The sequence below is a fragment of the Leucopleurus acutus genome (assembly GCF_964270905.1).
Source record: "Leucopleurus acutus genome assembly, chromosome: 9".
NCBI classification, from domain to species: Eukaryota; Metazoa; Chordata; class Mammalia; order Artiodactyla; family Delphinidae; genus Leucopleurus; species Leucopleurus acutus.
This window is the reverse complement of record NC_139144.1, coordinates 9128853-9152963: the sequence shown is the minus strand read 5'-3', so window position 1 is coordinate 9152963 and position 24111 is coordinate 9128853. Positions and strand designations below refer to the sequence as shown.

The window sequence follows — 24111 nt, the reverse complement described above, 5'->3', positions numbered from 1 at the left end:
TACTTCCTGCAGATAATGGGTCTTTTAGTAGGAAATCAGTGGTATCTGTAGTAAATATTCACTATACCGATGACGGTCAGGCCAACCCCTGAGCAGTCAGTGAGATGATGCTTTGAGTAGCCGAAAGAAAAGGAAAACAAAATAGATCTTGCTATTAGAAAATGTTCTATCACTTCACACTAATTCTCTTGAAATAAAAGATCAGTGATTTGCCCAAGAAAATGTGATGAACAAAGTGAGATAGCCTCTTCCTTTGTTTCCGAAAGCAGGTGCTCCTTGTGTAGGTAATTAGAGTACAGTGGGTGCAGAGTGGTGCTTGGAGTTTAGGGTCAACTTTGCTGTCCGCTCCGTAGATTTTACAGGCGATTTGCTCTTTGCTTTAAGAAGAGAAAGTGATATTGGAAAAAAGTCAGCACTTTAGACTAAAGCAAAGCACCCTTCACAAAGCCACAGACAAGAAGCAGGACAGAAAGTCCATGGCTTGTAGCTATCCTCGCACCTGCGGAAGAAGTTATAAGATATTCGCTCATCTCGAAGATTTCCAATGCTCCTTATTAGGCTGTTTTAAACACATACATATATATATTTAATTAGCTCGCCAGCTTGGCTCTGGTGCCCATGAATGTCTTGGCATGCACTGCAAATAACAACACATACAAAGTATTTCAGTCCCAGGAAGTGGTCTTGTTTGCTTTGTCTGTTTTCAAGCCATGCCATCCCACAGTTGGGAACACTTAGAGGAACAAATGCAGATACTTTTCCCTCAAGTAATTCTCTGAGGATGAGTCCCTAGAGTCATTTGGTTGTTCCTATATGGGTGTCTAAAACAAATCCCCTGTTTTACTACTGCAAGCGTAAAACCACAGGAGATAAAACCCAAACCGAGGGCAGCAGCCTTCTCAAGGGCCTGCAGAACGGGTTCTGGAGTGGGTGTGTTGGGGTATCTGCTTTTAGAGGAAGATCTTTCTCAACTTTTTATCCTTAAAATCTGAAGAAAAGTTAGTGCTATCAAGAATTGGAAATTTTTGAAAGCGCTCTGAGACTACATAAGGGAGAGAATGAAATAGTCTTTTTGCATTTTTCTTCACATATTTTATCCAGTAAGCTACAAATGATGTATTTAATACCTTTATTAGTGAGAAAACAAAAATGTGATGGACCTCAAAGCATTTCTTTTCTTTCTTTTTTTTTTTTAATTTAAGAAAGGTTAAAAAGGTTTGAAGGGGTGAGGGTAGGAAAATTCAATCTTTTGAATATTTCATCTAAATCATGTTCAGGTCCACATTGGCAATGATAGAAATTGTGGTGAAAACACATGCTCTCAAAAAATCTCTGCAAAGTAAATATTTGGGCTTCTAGAGGGGTTGTTTAGCAGACTCATATTCCTGTTTTCAGTTAAGTTACTTTAGTGTCATCATCGATTTGACTTCGTTCAGGAGGTGAGTCGTATTTAACACAGAAACGTAATGACTGAGGACCCAGAGGTTAGTGGTGGGTCTCTGGAGAGTGTTGCTTCACTCAAGCTGGGTGACAAGGTTCAAACTGCAAAAGTAAAGTACAGTCCACATGCGGCTCTAAGTACAAAGATCATGCAAGGAAAACATATAAAATCTATGTAGAACCACTAGCATCAGAGCTTTCCAAAATTAAATATATGCCCTTGTTATCTTTTGAAGAGAGACTCTTTGACAGGGATTCAGTCAATTAAAAAAAAAAGAAAGAAAATGATTACATGGCTCCTTAAATTGCTAACCGCACTTGACACAAAGTATGTCTGGTGTTGAATAAAGGTTTTAAGAATGCTAAAAACAATAAAACCAAGGAAAATGATTTGCTCTTCAAAAACAATATTTTGTGAAATAATGGTTTCCTTTTCAGCATGAACATTGCAGATGGGCTCAAACTTGCTGAAACTGTGAATTATGCAGCTCATTTCTCGACTAATCAACCCTTCACAGGAGATGCCCATCATTCCCGTGAGATTCGAAGGGAACAGCTATGTCATTCTAACCCAACATTTCCTATCACACCGTGTCCAGTATGTGCAAGTTAAAACAAAAGTTACAAGAGCGGTATAATTGGAAACAAACCCAATGATATACTGTAAAGTTAAAAATTTGAATAGCCATCAGATATGCAATAAACCATTGCAACACACCACTTTTTTTCCAGATTGTAATCATTCACCCACTCTAGGCACCTGCATTTCCTAGCATATTTTTCATTAAATGAAATTTATTTCTGTCAAGCCAAATATATATATTTTTCCTGCGCAGTAAATTCTAAAGCAAATCTGTTTTGTCATCAAATCACTGATTGTTTTGCTCTTCTTTCTAGGTTTTATTTATGTCTGGAATGAAGGGGTATGTGCTCCTTTATCTTTGTAATCCCAAAGACTTTGACAGTGAAATCTGAGAATCTAAAATGCTATAATTTATCCTGTGTAATTTTAACAAATAATCATCATAGTCAATTTCATTCAGATGTACACCATTCTGAATATAATATTACTATTTGTCAAACATGTTATGGTCTGTTCTAGAGAAAATTAAGCAAATGTTTTTTGTAAAATGCAAACTTTGGCCATGCGTCATACTCTAGTCTCATTTTTACAAATAGAAACATTTTACTGTTTTGAAACAAAGAGATTCAGGATTGCAATCAGAAGCCCTGAGTTCCAGTTTCCTCTGCAGCCACTCACTTCTGAAATCCCAAATAAGATATTTATTTCTTTGATGTTTTCTAAAATGAGCATAATAATTGTTTGCATATTATTGTTTTACATATATGTTTTCATGAGTATGCCAGACACTGTGTTTGGTTATCTGTTTTGCCTTATTTGGTTTCCTTTTGCTCTATGCCCAAGCCAAGCAGGATAACCTGTTATCCCCTAAGACGATCATGCATTTAAGCAACTCTTGCCCTCAGATAGCTGCGTTCCGTTGTGTCTGTTCCCACCAACTAGCTGTAAGCTCTCTCTCCTCTGAACTTCCTCTGTATTCTGGTTTTCCCTCTCTTGTGGCCTTAACATGGCTCACACTGACTTGTAATTCATTATATTCGTATCTTACCTCACTGATTACACTATAAGCTCATCAAAGGCAAGGATGAAATTTTAGCAATTTTTTATTATTCTCAAAGTTTAAAACAATGCCTTGAGTTTTTAAACTTTTGTCCCCAACACAAAATACCCTGTGAAGAAGAAAGGGAAATGCTATTATCTAAATTATGGGAAGAAAATGTGTAGATAACATGCCTCGATGAAGAGTAGCCTAATACAACCTAGAGATTTCTCTCTGACTCAGAGTGTGATTTCACGATGTCCTCTGACGTCAACTTAATAATGATGCCTTTCATTTGTTTTTATGCTTAAAGGTTTCCTCGGTGCTCTCTCAGGTGTAATTTCTCATGCCTTTGTAAGGTATGGGGAGGGAGGATTTGCTCCATTTTGCAAATGGAAAAGTCTAAGAAGTCTTCTTAGAAGTTTAATGAGTATAGACACTTAGCTTCCATTTTTCAGCCCTTTTTATACTTCATGCGATAGCGCATCACATCGCCCTCACTGGGATGTGGACATCAGGCATGGCCCAAGACAGTGTCTGTGACAAATGAGTTTGGCCAAGGAGAAATAGGAAAAAAAAGCCTCAAATATTTTATCTTCAGTATGTATAATTATTATTTCAGAGAATAACAGAAAATTCCATCTATTTATTAAAAGAAAAACAAAACAAAACAAAATAACAATGAATCACAACCACACAGAGTTGAGATCTTGGCATCCTCAGAGATCAGGTAGAGGAGGAGAAGTTTATCACTATTTGCTCAGAGTCACTGCATCCACCTGCCTTGTTTAACTCAGCACAGCCTTCCAGCCGGGAAAGCCTGCCTGGCCCTCATCTGTCATGCCTGATGGAAGAACTTGGCTCCTTTTTGCACCTTCTATCTACATTGCCATGTCTTTCCTGCATCTACAGCCATGAGGCTGGAAGACACTGGGCATACTGAACAAAGCTGCACCCTCTTCTCCTTCACATCAATCTGCAAAATGGCTACAGTGGACTGGGTACCTGCTATGTCAGGGAATATGCATACATGTTACATGCATACACTGTCTTAGTTCATCCTCTCATCAGCCCAGTATAGTAAACATACATGTCAGGAAAATGTAACTCAGTAGCATGGAATAACTCACCCTAGGTTACACGGTTAATAGGTAGTAAAGCAAAGGTACAGAAATGAAGAAAGAACAATGCAGTCAGATCGACTCAGAGTCTGGATGTGCTTCTTTCTGAAACTCCCTGAGGCAAGCAACCTTGCTTCACTGTCTCCACACCTGTTAGATCAAGATGTGAAGCTATTATTTAAGTGTACATTTATCTTTTCAGCGAAAATGCACTGGCTATAACACGCTTAAGAGAAAAATTAGAAAACTTCTTTTCCCCAAGTCTGAACTGATAAATATTGAATATGAAAACACTACCAGCTTCTCTGTTTTCCTAAACAGTAATAAGTAAAGTTTGTTTTCCTCCATATAGTGTGCCAAATATCTGATGATATAATATTTTGAACTTTTCATATTGTAGTCTTTTAAATCTTGAAGGTTCCTCCAATTTCATTTAAATATTTGAATGAGAGGTGGTTCCACCACTGTTCTTGCATGCCCTCTTCTTTCTATGAACTTCTCTTTTCTAAACTTTTAATGCAAATTTTATAGTCTGGGACCAGGAAAGGTTAAGTTGATGTTCAAAGTGAACCATTAGCGACAGGAGAGAAAGACAACCAGAGCTCTTGGCCACCAGAAAAGATACGGGATATGGGTATTTAGTTCAAAGAAGTAAGTAGAACGTTAAGACAACTAACTAGACAATTTATCCCATCTATATCTTGCCAGCTCTTCAAATATCCTCTTTCTCTTGGCTGGGATTATTTGGTGATGGGTTAATTTCCTCCGTGAGCACAACTCTTGGTTTCGATATACGGAAGAGTCGTAATTCAGGGCACCTGTCTACAGATTTAAGTACAATTCTCATAGGTTTTTCTCTTTTCTTGTTTGAGTATCAGGTGGGGTCAAAAGGAGCAAGAAAAGAAAAAGAACACAATTTCTCTCCTGCTGTGGCTCCCTGGTCTGACTCCAGCATCTTTAGTTTGTAGAAGTGAATATTCGTGATGCTTATCGTATGAACAAACCTAAGAATGGAAATTTTCCAATAATAAAAGAAGCAACACTCAAATAATTGTTGTGCCTGTGAAGAGGCTAAGCTTATAAAGAATGGAGTGTCCGCTACAGCTCTAGGGATGGACAGGCCTTTGACTTACCTCTCTTTCATTACACATGCCAGCTTTAAGATATGAAAAGAGCTGTGTGAGAAAATTTGAGCTAGCTTTTAATGCCATTTTTATCCAGGTTTGCACATACTAAATCATGACTTAAGGGGAAAGGTCAAATAATAGGATGATTTTATTCTATAATTTTTTGAAAAGAATATCTTTTTATTAGATTCTTATGGGTCCAAGGCCGATTTCTTCCAGAACCCATTTTTTTAGAAGAAACAGGCTTCATTTTGACCTAATACATAAATCGCCTGTTTTACTTTGTCCAGGCATGTCGGCAGCAGCTGTTTACATTTCCTTTCCTGCTTTCCTTTAGTCAGCAAATTTACACATCTATTCAGTTCTGAGGCCTCTTACTGTAGCTGAGGGAGCCAAGTGCAGCTGTCCACATACACAGGGTCTAGGTGACAAGGTGCATGGGTGATACCCCATTCACCACAGAATGTCCTAGACTTTCTTGCTTACAGCTAATCCCTGCAGGCTTTCAGGGCTCCTACCTTCTACAGCGACTCAAGAATGGGCAAAAAAATGATGCTGCCTCCTGCCTGCTAAGGCCACAGTGCATCTGTCAAAACAGCACATTTTCACTGTAATTTGACTTATTCAAGTAGGAACTGATCTTGGTGCAGACAGGGTGATGATTAGGACAGCAGCAGCTAATATTTACCTCTGACCATGGTCCCAGGAGGCTGCTATATGATCGTTTTGCTGATTAAGGAAGTGAAACCGAGAAGGATTATATAACACACTAAGTTTGCTCGGTGAGTACATGGCGGCCGCTGAGACTCAGAACCAGTTCTGTCTGACACTATAAACTGATTTGCTTCCTAATCTCAGCTGGAGAGTCTTCATTCCAGAAAGCTCTAAATTTTCTCAATTCTGCCTATTAGAAATATATGGAAATATGAGTGGTTTTGACAAAATGGGAGAACAATATAAATTCATGGAAAAACAAATAAATTGTTTTCCAAGAATTAAGTTTAATGCTACATATATTTAATCACTGCTTTAACGCATAAATAAGAATGATTCGTTAAGGGCACTCCATTTTACTGGTGTATAAATAAATGCTGCTAAAGTGCTTGAAACTATTTACTCACAGTTTACATATGCCTTCTGTGGGTATGTTTTCATTATTAATGATCAGTCTCTTTATTCATAATGAGAAGGTAGATATTCATCCACACCTTGTTGGAATGATCACAAATCCACATTAGGGATTGCACACATGTGTAGCCTTGTTGCGCTGACACTGTTGTTGAAGTATCGAGTTTGTCTGAGGGCTTAAAGAAGCACATTCAACTCAAGAATAACTATGAGGATAAGTGGTGCCAATGTGGGATGGCTTTGCTGAGGGGCTGTGATCCAGAGCACTTATCCCATCACAGGTGAGGACACTGTCCTAAGGAAGCCGATAAGAGGTGCTCTTAGCTTTTACAATTTGCTTTAATTCAAGCATTGAGAGTGTAACCTATATTTCTATGCAGATAGGATTCTGAATTCATGAAGAAATGCTCTCTCAGACTTTTTCAAAGCAGTCATATGAAATAAAACATAATAATCATTTATAAATCTCCCAGTGTATTGATTTATAAATGATGGTGCAGTCATCATCTCCCGATGACTGCACCACTGCTCACCACTTTGATCTCCCTCCAAACTGGGGGCTCAGTGAGTCACACAATGGAGAGGAAAATGATTGCATGACATTTTATTTATGAAAGTTATACGTGCTTGCTTTATTTTATCAATATATTTATCAAGATCACACCCATTAAGTTTAGAAAAACAAAAAGAATAATTTGATGGTCAGATTCTCCACCCAGCTCCCAGGAAATAAGATATAACGTTCTTAATTTCAATGCTACTAGCAATTTCTGAGGACATCACTTTCACAGTAGTGCTTTCAATTTTCAAATGCACATGTGTACCTGCATGTATGTATATTTTTGTCATGAGCTTCACAATCACACAACACCTTTATTTTACTTTGCCTTTCTTTGGTTATTTGTTGAATATATTTTGTTAGTTTGTTTTCTCAGGAGCTGTCTGTCATTGGCCTCTTTTTAAATTTGGGAAATTTAAAATAATATTATTTTTTTCTTATAACAAAAGTAATGAATTATCAATGTACAGATGTTATCAATACAAACAAAATAATCAAATAATTAAAAATTGTAAGATATCTTGACTTTTGATGGACATTTTCATATATTTCTTGTCATTTTTATACACACATATCTGAGATTGATTTAAAATTTAGTATTCTTTATTTTTTCACTTTAAAGTTTTGTATCCTATATTTTTTCACATTATATATTCTTATTTTTTCACTTTAAAGTTTTGTATTCTATATTTTTTCACATTATATTATATATTCTTATTTTTTCACTTTAAAGTTTTGTATCCTATATTTTTTCACATTATATATTGGTTGTTTTCTAATTTCATTAAACATTTTTGAAAACATGATTCTAGAAGGTGCTTAATACTCATTGTATGATTTCGTCACATTCACTGCGACACTTCCCTACTACTCTTGGCCCTTTGAGTACTTCCGGCTGTGGGCAGACCTCTGTGATACGCATCCCTGTTCTTGGGTCTGGGTCTGCCTCTCTCCTGAGCTCCTTGGAATTTCCTCCCAGGAGCATCATCTCAGGGACAATCTCAAGCCCTGTGACTTATCTTTCCTGCCAATTTTCCTCCAGAAGGGAAGTACCATTCACCTTGCAAGTAATGATACAGCAGAATGCCTGAGTCACTGTAAGCTTGACACATGTTGATTTTTAAAACCTTTGCCAAGATTATACGTGTCAATTTTTTTTAAATGACTAGGGATTTGACTGGGACTGCAGTAAGTCTACAAATACTTTTGAAAAACCTGACATATTTATAAAGGTGAGCTTGTTCATCCAAAAACACCATATTTACTCATTTATTCAAACCTAAACTCTTAACAAAGTGTTCTAATGGTTTTCATCTTTATACTACTTATTTGCTACTGCCTTAAAAAATAAGATATTTCATACCTTTTTCTTGTTGCTACTATTGAGGATTATATATTATGCCACAAATATTTTCTGTTTGGTTATTGCTGTCATATGGAGAATTAATTTAATTTTATCTTTACCTTGAGTTTATCAATATTATTTGATCACATCTGATATCTCTAAGTCATTTGGAGTGGATCATATAACCACTGCATCTGTAAAATGGACATTTTCCCTTCTTTTCCTGAATATTAGACACAAATATTTCCTTGTGTTATATCACTTATTAGTTACACTTGATTTAATCAAACAAATGTTTTAAATTATTTATAGTAAAATATTATTTTCACTTGTATATTTTGTAACTTTAAATCTTCAAAGTCTCAGACCTCTAATTTCATGCTTATCTTCCTATGTCGAATATCTCTTTTCTGCTCAGCTCTTTAATTAATTGACATTCATTTGGATATGTATCGTAAATTGTAATAATATGTTTCTATTTGTTATTTATTAATTGGATAAATCCTCCCTTAGTTATTACATTTTTAATTCATCAGATATTATTTTATCTTACCAATTTTAGAGCTTCCACACTTCTTATTTTTTCATCTCTATTCATATTTCTCTTCCTTTATGGCCCTCTTAACTCATGGTTATTTGCTAATATACGTTAATATCTGGTAGGTAAAGGGAAAGAGAACTAATAAGGGCCAAGCTCACTCACGTGCCAGGTTTACTCTGCTAGACATTTAAAATACATCATGTCACTTAATGCTAACACGACCCTTGAGGCACATGTATCACTGCCTCAGTTTTACATAGAAAGAGTCTGAGATTCTGTGTGCAGCTCACTCAACAAATGAGCTGGTAGAGAGTGAATCTAGGAGTCAAATCTGTATCTATCTACCACCACAAACTATGCCATTCTTAGTATAAGGTTCTAAATCCATTTTGTTTTCCTCTCTTTTTAAAGCTTTTAATATTCTCACATGTTCATATTTTCAGTTACATTATCTATAACTATTTTGTGATTTAAGAAATTCCAAGGGTCTTTTTGGAAAGCTTGCATTTAATTATGGTAGCAGCCAGTGTGTATAACTTCAGCTTCCTAAGACACATTCTTTATTCAGGTCACACAGTTCAAAGTCCTAAAAATCCTTTGGAATTTTATTATTTTTTACCAATAAAGTTAACCATCTAGTTACAGACTTAGGCAAGACAGCTGGTGGCTAGTATGATATGTAGTTATGTTATGTAGGGGACAATTTATCATCAATTAACATCATTGTGATAGAAGGAAAAGAGGAAGCTCTGAAATTATGAACTATAAAACATAAGTCAGGAATGAAGACCCAGTCTCCTTTCTTTAACTCAGTCACCTACACACAGCCAACCAGGAAAATATTCGCCACAGTAGAGCCAGGTGGTGGAGACCATTTACTTTCATCATTTCATTGCTGCTGCTAATAATAATAGTATATAAGCACATGCAATAATAGTCGTTAATAGAGCAGCTAGTTGTCACTTATTGGGAGTTGATCGGTGTCATGCTCTCTACGTATGTAATTTCATTTAATCCTCAAAACTCTGTGAGAATCATACTACAGTTTCCATTTAATAAACAAGGACTTGGAAGTACACGCAGCTCTGTGTGATGGCCATGAGGTGTGAACAGTCTCTCTCCTTAACAATTGTGCCCACCCCCTCTACTGGTGAGAGGCCCCTGCAGGTCTAAGGAGCATCTTCCAGTGGATTTCTGCTCCTTTGCAGCTGAAATGAATGCACCTGTGTCAGGCTATAGGTGGCAGCAGTGTTCCCTGAGAGAAGGAGACTTTGCCTTTCTTTTCTCTTGGAGGGCTCTTGTTATTTTAACCAACAGAGTGAGGTCTTTCCAGCAACTTCTCAACCCGCTGGTCATCTACCCAGAAAACTGCTCCTCTGGAAGCTTCCTGAAACCTCAAGGATCATGAAATCATTCGAGACAAGACCTTAAAACATTGGCAAATTCTGCTTCATGGCTCCTCGATCACAGAGCTCCTAGTAATCACAAATGACCCTGAAGGAACCCTAAGGTGGCCACGCATTGAAAAACCCCTCCGGCACACAGCGGAGCCTTAGTTTTACAGACCCAGACAGTTACTGAATTTCAATGAGTTAAGTTAAGTACAGCTTGCAGGAGAATTTAGCAAGTATAGACTCCTAATCTGCGTAATTCCGGTTCAAACATAGCTCTAGCAGATTCCTTAGCCTGTATTATCCAAAGCATTGCCTCAAATCTATTTTTCACCTTGTTCATAGATGCTTGATTTACATAGCAGCCATTTAACTGATAGAATTACAATGATCAAATTAATTTAGCCTGTGTAAACAGCCAAGTTGGATCATTTAAACCAAAATCAACATTGAGGTCTGGATTATACAAGCGGCTCTCTACCTGGATGCCGTGCACCATTTCCTCATATTTTAAATCAGGAACATAATTTCCTGCACGACACTCAGCCCCTTATCTCCCTCCCCTCAGTAGCTCTGAAATCTGTTGTAAGACCCTTCTTGCTAACTTTGGCCACTTTTGGAAAGAGGCCATGTTTGTCAGCCACAGAGGAGCTTCCGGAGCCCTTGGCTTCAGCAGCTGTAGCAGCAGCTGCCTCTGAATGCTCAGGTTCACATCATGTTGAAAACACAATCATCATATTTCTGAATTCAGAGAATCAGTATACCTGCTGAGCGACTACACGTGGAAACATAACTACACCTTAACCATGGCCAGTTTTCTTATGAGTGCCAGCTGTTGATCACAGGAGTAAAGAAAAGTTTCACAAAAGTCCATCACATTACTGGAAAAAATAATAGCAAAAGACCAGTTTCTAAAAGTGTATTTTGTAGCATCACACACATGCACACACATCTCATAGTAAATAATAAAAAAAAATTTTCTCTCACCCATAAGAACTCTTTAGAGATAATGATTCTCATAATTTACTGCACATAAAAATGCATATTTCTGCTTCTAGACTCAGAAATTTGTCCTGGGATACGAATTTTTAACAAGCTCTCTGGTAAGTCTGGCACAGGACATCTGCACTTTGAGAAACACTGTTTAGGAGTCTTGATCGTTTTTGCAATAGTGTCTATTTATTATCTATTTATGCAAATATAATTATAAGAGAAAGAAGATAAAAGCAGAGACATACTGGCCCTCTCTCTCTTTTCCTTTTCTTGCCACACATGAGCACCACGTGTTCTAGGCACTTAGAGGAATGCAAAAGGAAGTGGTGATCTTTGTAGCCAAGAAGCTATCTTTAGGGTGATCACCTACCCTGTTTTGCCTGAGGGTCAGGCCTCCCAGAAAGTGGGACTTCCAGCATTAAAAGGAGAAAAACCCCAGGGAAAAATTACTGTAATATAAGACACAACAGAGGGCTTCAAAGTAAGTGTAAACAAACTGTTGTGGGGACCTGAATGAGGAAACAGGCAATTCTAAGACAATAGGAGGAAGAACATTTCTTTTTTGACAGCTAAGATGATAAATTTGATTTTGAATATTTGAGTTTAGGGGACTGGCCTGAATATTGCCGTGAAACAAGCCACCCTAAAACCTAGTGCCTTAAATCAACAATTTATTATTCTCTCTCAGGAGTCTGGGGAGGCAGTCAGCTGGGGCTGAAGTGAAAGGCTGGCTTCAGTCAGCAACGTGTCTCAAGGCAGCTGCACTTCCTACTCGGTGGCTGGCTCTAAGCGGCCACAGCAGAGGTTGGCTGTCCCCTTGCAGGGTAGGTCTGGAATTGGTTGGGGTGGCATTACTCCTTCCCATCTCACTGTCACAGTGGTCACAGGCCAGCCCAGTCTCGTGGGGGGGGGGGGGAGGACAAGAGGCACCACACGTCAACGGCTGGTGTCAACAACATGCAGGGGCTCTGCTCTGCACGGTGCTCGTGGGACAGACATGGGGAGCATGACGGGGACAGCGGGGTGCTCTCGTCCGGCTCTCCAGAGGGAAATCAGAATCGGAATATCAACTGATAAGTTTTCTAGGGAAACATTAGCGGTCGAAACCACAGAAACGGATGAGATCAGGGCGTTGAGAACAGGAAAAGAACTACATTTAAGAGAGGAATTTAGGAGGAGAAGCCCACAAAGAGAGGGGAACACTAACAGCCAACAAGCAGGGGCCAGAGAGGAGTTTAGGAGACCAGCGACGGGAGAGCTTCCCCCCTGCCCGCCAGGACTCGGGACACGGGAAGGGGAGACGGGAGGTCCAGGGGTGCGGAGGGAGGGCAGAGCTGTGACCTTCGGGGGGGCGGGGCTGGGCTGTAGTCACAGTTTTGTTGGCCTGTTGGCCAGGGTTGGGGGAGAGGACCCACAGAAGGGAAGGTAGATGGGGGGAACAAAGGGAGGGAAGTGGGGTGGTGGTGAATGGAGGGGATGTTTGGCTTCTGTAAGGAGTAGATGTTCTCCATGAGACAAGAAGAAACATGTAGAGAACGGTGTAGTTTATTGAGGTATTTGGGGATCTGTTCTCCGTGCAGGTGGAACTAAACCACTTCACGCTAGAATCAGGAATTGTTACCCTCAGAGCACCTGCAGGATACTCTTCAATGTCAGCTATGGGTACAGACAAAGAGCTGGAGAAAAGAAACAACTAAGGGATGGCAAAAGCCAAGCTCTGCCTATTTGCTTTATCGTTTTTCTTCATTGTTTTTGTTCTAATTGTGGATTATCAACTGGAGGTAGAATTAAAAGAACTTAAGAGAGAGATCATAAAGATACAGCCCAATGGGTAGTCACATGCTCACTAGCTTTTGGAAAAATATCCGGGAAAAGTAGCTATATTGAATGATAGTTAAACCTTTTCTTTATCTTGTGATATGTAGATGGTAATAGATTATTCTTCCATCTTTTTTTCATGTAAATTTCTGCTTTAGGAAAACTAGGTAATTCTATGACAATTTGAACATTATATATGTGTATACATACAGCGTTATTTTCAGCTAATACTTTTCCTTCATAGAGACACAGAACTTCTCTGACAGAAAAAAGTATGAATTAAGAGTTGAGTATTCAATCTAAATAGTTCAGTCAACTAAGTCAAAAACTATGGTGAAACTAAAAGGCTGACAGACCAGCCTTTGGTAACAGGTTGTATTACAGTGTCATATATACCACAGATGACGCATGCCTCCCTGTATGAAGTGAGAATAACAAAAGGCTAGTATAGCTTTTGGCCTGTAAAGGCATGATGTGTCTTCATCATGTCTTGCCTTTAACAGAATAAGAAAAGAAAGATGCATGGTTAATGGAATTTACAAATACGTTGTTTCTCACAAATGAAAATATAAAAAAAAATAAACCCTTTGAAGAATGGAAGTATGTCTTCCATTTCTGTGTCATTGTGCCTGGCATATAAGCTCTTGAAAGGATGGGGAGTGAATAAATGAGTGAATAAATGAAGCGTGGGTATTGAAATCAGCTTTATTTGAATATAACCTGAAGAATTATAAAGTGAAATTATAAATCAGGACGTGGGTGTTACAGGAAATATAATATTACATAAATATCCATCCCCAATATGGTATTTTATGCAATAATTGTGCAAGCACAGAAACTTACACATGAATAAAATGGGTGTGGCTGAGCCACCTGAGCTTCTGCACTAGAAGTTAGAAAATGTTAAATGTACCTAAAATATTTTCCAGTATTCACTGGTAGGAAAATATAGAAATGAAAAACGTTGATGTATTTCCGATTAATCTTTGCTAGAGCAGATAATTTTTAGTGGAAATTACTTTGAATGGATACGGGCTTCCATGAGTCAGCATCCCCTGTCTCCTTTCACTCTTCCTCTAGGACAAGCAATGAGTGAGGCTGGTAATGGGGTGGAAAATGAGCAGTGATTTTTATTTGAAAATTGTTAGAAGATGTGTAGAGTTTACCACTTAGCACCAATCACAATACTAAGAAAGAGACTAAAGTAAAATGGATCTTCTTAGAGTATGATATTCAATCCAAAACGTAAAGAGTTTAGAAATAGAACATTTCATTCCATGCTTAGAATCCTTCACTTGGGATAGGTAATCTGTCTGCTTAATTCCACAGAATGGATTTATGATTTCTGGCTTGGAATAGTCTATGTAGGCTAATAATTTCAACTCCATGATTTGGAGTCCTCACCAATTAGGTTGTAAACTGTCGGCTGGGGGTACTCTGTAATTTTGCATATAGTGTCTAGCTTCTTCTTTTGATGGTGTGAAAGGGAGGAGGGCAATGTCTCCAAAGGTATAAAATCTTTACCAAATAATGGCTACAAAAATTATAACCATTAGGGGTGTGTGTGTGTGTGTGTATGTGTGTATATATATATATATATATATGTAGGTGTGTATATATATGTATGTGTGTGTATATATATATATATATAGGTGTGTATATATATGTGTGTGTGTGAATATATATACACACATTCTAGCTATGGTTTTTTTCTTTACTTTGGGATATAAAAGAGATGATAAAGAGGAAAATAAGGCAAAGTCACACAAATTTGGCTTCAGAGTGGCTAAGCTGTCTATTCATCAGACTGACATAAGTTGCCATGACCAAGGCATGCTGGGATAGCTGCTCACCTACATTTAAAGGCAGGACAAACTCACAGAGACCCTGAGTTAAGCTCAGGACAAATCATCTCCATTAGCCCATGAAGCCTAAGGAGGAACCTAGAGCGGCACACATTATTTTAAAAGTGTTGTTTACAAATAAGGATTTAAAGATATATATACATATACATATTTCTCCATATAAATGTAAATATATAAAGATTTAATATATATTTATATATATATATAAATATCACCCTGATAAAATGATGAGATTTTTTAAATGTAATGGCTAAAAAGAATTTGAATGGTAGCAATAGAATTTTCTATTACCAACAGTAGTGTCAATAATTCTTCAATGATAAACTATAAAGGGAAAAACTTAAAAATGAGAAATGATAGATTTTATGCTCCCTTCATCCTATAATATTACGTCAAGTGTGTTATCAAAATACAGAACAGTCTGGGGTGGTGTTAAGTACTGCCTATCCCAAGGTTAAAACTTCAATGAGTTTCCACTGGCTGAATGAGCGCATAAATGAATGCTATTCAGAGCAGCTTTAACTTGCACAGCTGACTTAGGAAGCGTGTGACTAAGCTTGACTAAGCTTCTAAATTGGCATCGGAGCCACACTGACAGGAGCTGCCTTATCTCTGCACCACTTTCTGCCTTTCGCCCCACCCCCCTCATTTCCTCCCATTATCATCATCACTTTCATCACAGGCAGCTGAAGTTTCTCCTTCAAAATCAGAAGCCCTTGGAGAGTGGTCCTGCTTAAGGCTACGGGTCCCTGAAAATGTGGTGTGTCTCTTTCATTTACATGTTGATTAAGTGAAAGTCTCTTAATTTGGGCTATTATCGATACATAAATCTGCAGAGAAAATAAACATGCATTTATAATGCAACCAAACATTACATGATTTATTGTGCTTATAATGTGTAAACACAGAAGGAAAAGAAGTCCAGCTCTCAGATCCCCTGGACATGAAGCACTGCCAGCGACTAATGGGCAATTCACATCCTCTGGGAAGGTCAGCCTCCCTGGCTCTCATAGCTCATCCTCATTTCAAGTGAACTAGGTCTCCAATTTTAAAACCGTCATACATAAATCTGTCTACTCTGACCATCTTCCTGCGGAGGGTTTGTGAGGGGTAAAATGGGTTTCCATACCTGATTGTGGACTTTGTTTGGGGATTTTGGCTACCGCTTGAGGGCTGGAAGTGGAGAGCACTCGCTGGTTGGCAGAGCTGTGCATGCTGCCGGGAGCGGCCGCCGAGAGGTTCTTGCGGGGCTTCACATCCTGCAGCCACATGGGCGAGGCCTCGAAGGCCTGCATCCTCCGAGCATGGCTGTTGGCGTTGACTTTTAGGTAGGCCTGGGCTTTGTGTTCCTGAAGCTCTCCATAATTGGCGTCGGTCACCCTGCATTCATATAAGCCTTCATCCTTTTTCCTCACTTTGGAAATCTGAAGCTTGTGAGAGATGTCATTGCCTTGGACTTTCACTGTCTGAAAAATTGCAAGTAAAAAAATAAAGTGCTACATCAAGAGACTGGGTTCCAGTACCTTGTCCCGAGCTTGCTAACGCTGGAAAATTAAAGGGTCTCATTGGTCTCACAGCCATAGGCTGAAAGCTTTTTATTTTCTCAGCAGTCAAATTGGAAGACCTTATTTATCCTATTTCACTAACACCTGGCTTCACAAGATCATGGAGACATTAGTTCAGTCCAGCTGGGCCAGATTCCATTAGCCATGTGGTTCCCATTTCCCAGGCTGTGGGACCAGCCCTGCCATGTTCCCATCATGGGACTGGCCTCTGCCTGGTGAGCTCAGCTGAATGAAGCATGACCTCATGAGGCTGAGTGTATAGTTTACACAGCCTCTCTCACTTCCTCCCTGCTGACGACTGCTCTTGAGAGATCAAAAAGACATGTTGTTGGTCACGACTGAGTTCAAGTGAGAATGTGCTTTTATCCCCACTTTGGGATGATTACTAAAGGGACTGACAAAATAGACTTGGACAGTAATGTTTTTTTCTCAAATTGTTGGTGCAGTCTGACCTATAGTCATGGGGTGGCATGATTTAGGGAGCAGATTAATGTCACCAGAAATCCTATGGCTCAGAGTACATACCTCCTGCTACCATAGGGTCTGTGTGCTACTGGAACTTGAGATGCCATTAGTTAAACACTGCTTTGATTTTCAAAATAGAAACTGACTCTCGTTTCTACCAATAATTTATACGCCAGATTAACAGCAAGATTATATGGAAGGTTATGTATAATATATAAAATTCTATAATATTTAATAGATATATATGTCTATAAGCATCTTTATCAGAACTAGATTTGATAAACATCATATATAATCCATGATTGACAGAATGATGGACTTCATAAGACATTCAAGATTTAAGGATTTGGATAATCTCAAAAGATAAGAAGCGAGGAAGGCATAAAGTTATTTCTCTACTGGCCCTTACACTCTCAAATAGCCATAAGTAATTAAGAAAATTTGGGAAGTGTTCACCTGGTTTTTACATCTAGAGTTGTATATACAAATAGTTTCCAACATCTGAACCATAAGTATGCATTTATGTGTATGAAAAATTACATATGAATATTACTAATACTGTAAAAATAAAGGGAATCGATAGTTTCAAATATATTTTCAGCTGGGTCTCCGATTAAGGTCGGGGTAGTCAGAGTGCTTATATTATTATTATCCCACTTTACAGTATAGTAAACTGAGGCTTAGGGGGTTTGGGTCAGTGATTTTCAACACTGACTGCCCACTAGAATCATCTGAGGAGGTTTAGAAAATGCTCTCATTTGGATTAATGCAGAAACACTGTGTGCATCTCTGGGGGGGCAAAGGTCATATCAGTATTTTGTGAAAGCTCTCCTGAGAATTCAAATTAACTGCTGGTTTAGGACGTATGTTCAAGGTCACACAGCAGGTAAACTGGGAACACACTGCTTTCTATCTCAGTTTGTGTCCAGAACTCTTTCCAGTTTACTAGATTATATGAACTCTGGCCATAGATAATACTGTTAGCAGTTGTGTGCATGGCTGTGCATCTGATTGCATGCTTCCCTAGGTCAAGATGTGTGAGGCTGCTTCACCACTGGTCTTTGGAGGGTTGGGGTATGGGTGAAGGATGAAAGACGAATAGGAAATAAACAATCTATCTAACTGTATGTGTATGTGAAAAATGAAATATTTAAAAAAAATCGTTAATAATGGATCTTACCAATAAAGCTTTTCTAGCACTGTCAGAAAACAAGAGTTTCCGTGATATAAGAATAATTGAATCGAAAGATTCTAAAAAGTCCATGAGTTTATGAATAGAAACTGGAGTTTCTGGTTTGTATCTTATTTTTGTTTGATATTTTCTTCCATGTTGAGATTATACATTTAGATTAGAGAATCTGATTTTATTAGTATAATACATTTTTACACTTTTAGTTATAATAGCCTCAGAATAGATTTCTTTTAAAAATGTGGGTCATTGGATTTTTAGATTCTTTATACATATATTATTTCTAGTAATGGTAACTTGTTTACTAATTATCAACAAGCTGAGCAGTGGTACAGTATAAAATGATTCTAGATGGCTTCATCTGAGGTGTAGTAAAAAAAAGATTTTTTTTCTAATTTCACTCTCAAGTATGAAAAGTAATAACCAGCAGAGTAGAAATACATCTCTGTATAATCAACAGGTTAACCTCCTCCAATAATGTTTTTATATTTATATTGGCTTTTGGTTTTATATTTACATTTATATGATTTTGAACATTGGCATTAGAAATACATTGCACGCATTATGAATGACGTTGAAGTTGAGCTGTTTTCATTACAACTTCAACACTCTGTTGGATGCTCTAATTTTTTTCAGCTTGGGAAGATTTTCGTACCGTTAGTGTTTTACTTGCTATTGAAGAATAATTACTGGTATAATTTTGAACGGATATTATTAGCATTGCAGCCCTTTAACAGTTATGTAACTGTTAATAAGAGCAAGAATAAAGTCTCACACACTTCTTTGGGTGGCAAAATGATTGCCTAGTAACTGTTCAAATATCTACGTCATTAAGATAAATAATTTTATTGTATGAACTCTGCTTCAGTGTGTATGTATCCAGTGAGGTAAGACACGACACAGACAGCGGGCTCTCGCCCTGCGCATGCAACTTGCCTGTTTCAGGGGCAGTAAGTTAATAGGCTTTTGAAAACCTGAAATTCCCAAACTGGTGCCCCCCGGGCCCGAGGGCAGCCGTCGCGGTGACACTCACGCTGATCTTGGTCCCGTCGCCGTCCGGGTCCCGGTATGGCAGCAGCTCCGTCTGCGATGGGGGAAGGGGGTTGGACACCGACGCTCAGACCGGGCCCGACCTGAGCCCTCGGCCATGCAAACCTAGAGGGGTCGCGCTGCCCTGGGCCGCCCCGGGGCCGGGCTCGGGGACTCAGGAGCGGGGATTAGGGGTTCCGGAGGGTGGGGACTGGGGGGGCGGGGGCTCGGGGAGCGGGAGAATTAGGGACTCCCGAGAGTGGGGATTCCGGGGCGGGGGACCGCGGAGGCTGGGATTCCGGAGGGTGGGGAATAAGGGGTACCCGGGAACTCGGGGGGGTCTGCGTTCGGATCAGGCCCTCAGTGCGCGCCAGTCTGTGGGACGGCACTCTGCGTCGTCCTCGGCCCGCGTCCCCTGCCTGCGGTCCCTTCTACAGGCTTCCTCTCGCCCCCGCACGGCCGCCGCCTCTTCTGCAGAACTGTCTGCCCCTCAGTTCAGACCCTCGTTTCCCCGCCCCTCCGCTCCTGCTCAGTTCTCCTCCCCTCCCCGCCCCCTCTCCACTTGGGTCGCCTCGGGTCCCTCTGTCAGTCCCCATCCCCTTCTCCCCTGTCACCCTTTCCTCCCTCTCTCCCCGTCCTCCATCTCCCCCCACCTCCCTCTCTCCCCCTCCACTTCCCCTTCTCTCTCTCTCTCTCTCTCTATCTCCCCCCCTCCCCCCTCTGATTACGGCGGAGGTGAGAGAAACCGACGGGGGTGGAGGGCCGGGGTGATGGAAACATCGACATAATTCCTGTCCTCACACCACAGTCCCGAAGGGGACATTGAGTGTCCGGAGATGTATCAACACGGCAGTGCCAGCACGGACAGCTCACAATGACCCGTACGAAAAGGAGGAGGCTATTCCCAGTCTTTAACCGGGAAAGACTGGACAACATGCCTTCCCTTGGTTTTAACGTGGTGTCACCAGGGCACGCGGCTCACTCCCTGGCATCCCTGGGCGTCCTCCTTGCCGAGAGAGCCAGGGGGCTCCCCATGGGCGCCCAGGCATCATCTTGGGCCCGACCCCGACTGGACACTCAGAGGTCTAAGTCAGTGGGTGGGACGGACGCGAAGGCGACGGGACTCCGCTACCTGTGCCCCGGCCACTTCAGCCCCGGGGTCCAGGTCCTCCGGCCCCCGCAGGAACCACCACTGGATCTCCAGGTACACCGAGGAGGAGCCGCTCTGGAAAGCGCAGGACATCTCCACATTCTGCCCCTCGGTTGCCGTCACGTTCCGTGGAAACTCGGTAAATTTTGCTGCAAAACAGAAACGCACCCTTTTGGAATATACACACCACTCTTGACAGCGTCTCTTGAGAGCTCACTACATTTTCCTTCGACTTAAAAATAAATAAATAAAAACCGCAACAAAAAGCCCTCTGTGACATCCCAGAGGCTCCCCAACCCCCTTTCTTTTGCCTCTTTCTTGTCTTACTTTTGGTATGGTGCCTAAATCATTTTGTTTTTGATCAAGTCCAGATAATGGAAAGGTTAACAAGCTTGCCAATAACTCCATAGCCAAGATGCCCACAGTTAGATACAAATACCCTTTGTCAAACTGCAGTATTCCCCAAAACTTACTGAGGGTTTCAGTGAAGTATATTTTACTTATATTTATATTTAAGTATATTTGACAAATCTGTCAAGCTGTTACAAGAGGAGAGCCTCCTGCCTCCAAGTTTCTAAACAATCTATGACTAACTGGACGTTTCATGTTAATAGAGAAGGGATCATGATTATCTGTCAAAATATACATTCCTGATATATCATGACACGTATTAGCAATTGTGATTCAAAGCCTACAGCAGTGAAACAAGTTGCACACTTTCTAAGCTGTGGATATTTCTTTCCAAATTAACCTTCATCAAGCAACTGTATTGTAAACTGTCATACATCGTGGGATGTAAGAATCACACACCTGGGCTTGGTTCAGATTAAAGATTGTTCTGAAGTCACTAGAGACATTTTTTCCCAGCCTTTTCATTACCAATCTTGACACTGCTAGTTTGCAAGATTCATGGAGTCATGGTGAAACTCACAAAAATATGTTTCCTCTCTCCCAAAGGCACTTCTCCAACATGGAATGCTTTGGATGGTTGTTCTTATCTTGTCTAAGAAATATTTTGCAAAGAGCTGATGATTCCCTAAAAGTCTTGGAGAGATTTGTGGCTAAGGAAGTGCACAGCTACAATGCGAACTCATGGGGAGGAGGGCTGAGGGGGCTGCAGGGCCGATTCAGGGTGGATGCACTTTGCCCCCACTTTTCAATGCGAGGCACCATCAGTGTCTCTTTCCAAAATTTTTTTTTATAAAATCCCAACATGATCTCTATTGAAATTGAACTGTATTTATACTTAGAGGCAATGGGAGATGTTAAGAGGACATTCTGATCTGAAAAGGATTCTTCCTTCAAGCTGGAAGGAAGAGTGTGGCATTTCTGTTTGCAGAAGCGATGCAGTCCTCTGACAGCAGAGGTGTGATCTGTTCATGGTGCTGAAATGATCACTGCAGCCTGCGAAGTCCTAACAACTGGATTTAGCAGGCTACTGCTGCTGCTGCTGCTTGTAATGCAAGTTGTACCTTTTTATGGGTCCTCAGAGGAGTCTGTCCTTTGATAAACACACAGGCAAACGAAGTCACACGGACCCAGAAAAAGGAAACTATAAGCTCATACTGCCTACATCGAGGAGGAGAGCTGGCCATGGAGAGTCCCCAATCCCCAGCTCTGTTTGCGATGATTATGTATGCACGAGTGGTCACCCTGTGCATGCACACAGATAGAAGGGACACACACACACACACACACACACACACACACATACTTATAACCCTGTGTTTGTGCTCACCAAGGAACCCATCTCGTTGTCGGGCACCAACTAGATCTGCTCTCAAATCTAGCAGGGCTACTATTTAATAAACTTTAAAGAAAAATGCCAAACAGAACACTATTCCTCTGTTACTTGCTAAGAACCTCACCACATCTGACTGGCCATTCTTTGAACACAGAGAAGGCACACAAACACACACTCACAGTGCAAGCAAATGTATATTTGCCAGTGAGCACAGACTTACCTTGAGAAGAAAGCCCTTGCTGTACATATAAAACGGAAAAGAAAACAAATCCAACATACGCCAAAAAGATCCCCATCGTTCCAAAAAAAAAAAAAATGGGGGGTGGGGGTCGTCACATCAGTGTAGCCAACAGCCAAAAAGCCCTAAAAGAAAGGAATGCCACTGTCTCGCGGGCTCGGTCTCAGCGCCCGGGGCGCGGCGCCGCTAACATCCTGCTGCTCGCCGGCGCGGAATGGCTCTGTGGACGCGGAGCGGGGAGCCGGCGACGCAGTGGCGGGCTGGGCACCGGGCTGGGCTCCGGCGGGCTGGGCTCCGGCGGGCTGCGCGTGCACACCCGGATCGCGGCGCGGGGCAGTGCCTGGCCACTCGACCGCCCGCCTTCCGCTTCCTGCGGCGGGTCCGGCGTCAGCCCGCGGCGTGGGGCGCGTGGCGCGGGGACTGGCGAGGGGCGGGGACCTCGCGGGCTCGCGCCGGCTCCCCTCTCAGCGCCGCGGCGCCTTTAACTCCGTGCGCGCCGGACCGCGCTCCGTCTACGCTCGCCTTCCGGAGAGCGGCGGCATAGTTCCTTCGTAAAGTGCTTCTTCCCCGTCGGCTGAACCTCTCTCGCCACGGCGGAGGCTCGGAGGGCGCACCGCGGTGGAGGGGGAGGTTGGGGCTTTGCTGAAGACGGGAGGGATGGGACGGGGCGAAAGACACTGCTCTGGGGCGATGAAAACAGCCATTGGAGGGAAATGTCTGTTAACCAGTTATTAACTGCTAACTAGAATGAGCGCAGGCTATTATTTCACACGAATTTATTGCTGAGCAGCCTCTAGTGGAAGAGAAGCAGCTCATGCAGGGACCGTACCACTCTCGCTGGTGAATGGAAGAGACGTAAAGTACAAAAAGTCACGTCTTGAGAGAATTTTCCAGAAAGAAAACCCAGAGCACGTTTACTTTTATTTTTATTTTAAAATTCTTTTGGCTAATTTGTATACCGCTCCGCAATCCCAGCCTCCATCTCACGTGTATTTTGTATTGTGGAGTGGAGGAGGGGTTTCAAACACCATTAAGGTCTTTATTGCAAGGTCTATTTTTGTTTTATTTGCTCTTTTTTTTTTTTTGCCTGACACAGTAATGATTTAATGTTCCCTAAGATTGTATTAATAAGGAATATTGTTTTAGGATGAAAAAGCCCAGTAAGGTTTAGGATTTGGAACACATCTAGCTATCTTCCCTGGAGAAGACCTGAGATGTATATTCTATTTCTTATTAAGAATCTAAAAACAGTATCTGTCGCCTTAAAGACTCTATTTGTGCATATGAAGTCTAAACGTTAGTGCATTTAAATCTTTTTAACAAAATTAAAATCATTTGCCATCTAAGCACAGTACCAGATATTTCATTCCCACGCTTACTTCTATGCAACTCTGCCACAGATCTTCGGTATTATTTAGAAATATAACTCAGTGTTAACAATGCTGTCAGGAAACCAGGGCAGTATATGCATTTTCATCTTGTTGCTATAAAATTTGTAGTTGGCTAATTCCTTCACTGACCAGAAAAAGAAAATTACTGTCGGATTATTAAACCGCTTATCCTTCTGCTGAATACAGCAGTAACTTAAATGATCAGAAAATTAAGGCACAGTAGCTTCATAACAATATTATTTTCTGAAGATATATTTATTTTTCACTGTGGTGTGTGGCAGCATATAAGATGTGGAGAAAGTCGTGAAGGACATTTTGTATCTGTTCATGTTTAGGCCAGCAAGACTCCACATCCTTCTATTGAGCAAAGGATTCTGAAGGGTGTCATTT

At 40.7% G+C, this 24111-nt stretch overlaps 1 protein-coding gene across 3 annotated transcripts; it reads right to left on the bottom strand.

Moving 5' to 3' along the window:
• Positions 1-288: 288 nt before the first annotated feature.
• Positions 289-22827, bottom strand: VSTM2A (V-set and transmembrane domain containing 2A; the record flags this gene model as incomplete). 3 transcript variants are annotated; one of them, XM_082846174.1, is made up of 5 exons in its annotated part: positions 22313-22827; positions 20331-20497; positions 19203-19253; positions 16080-16416; positions 289-377 (listed from the first exon to the last, which is right to left on the bottom strand). In XM_082846174.1, the coding sequence occupies exons 1-5, from the start codon at positions 22386-22388 to the stop codon at positions 289-291; spliced, it is 720 nt and encodes a 239-aa protein (XP_082702300.1). In that variant the 5' UTR covers positions 22389-22827. The 3 variants fall into 3 exon arrangements, with proteins under 3 accessions (XP_082702300.1, XP_082702301.1, XP_082702302.1); XM_082846175.1 differs by lacking the exon at positions 289-377 and adding an exon at positions 423-499; XM_082846176.1 differs by lacking the exon at positions 289-377 and adding an exon at positions 591-637.
• Between the last annotated feature and the right edge of the window lie 1284 nt (positions 22828-24111).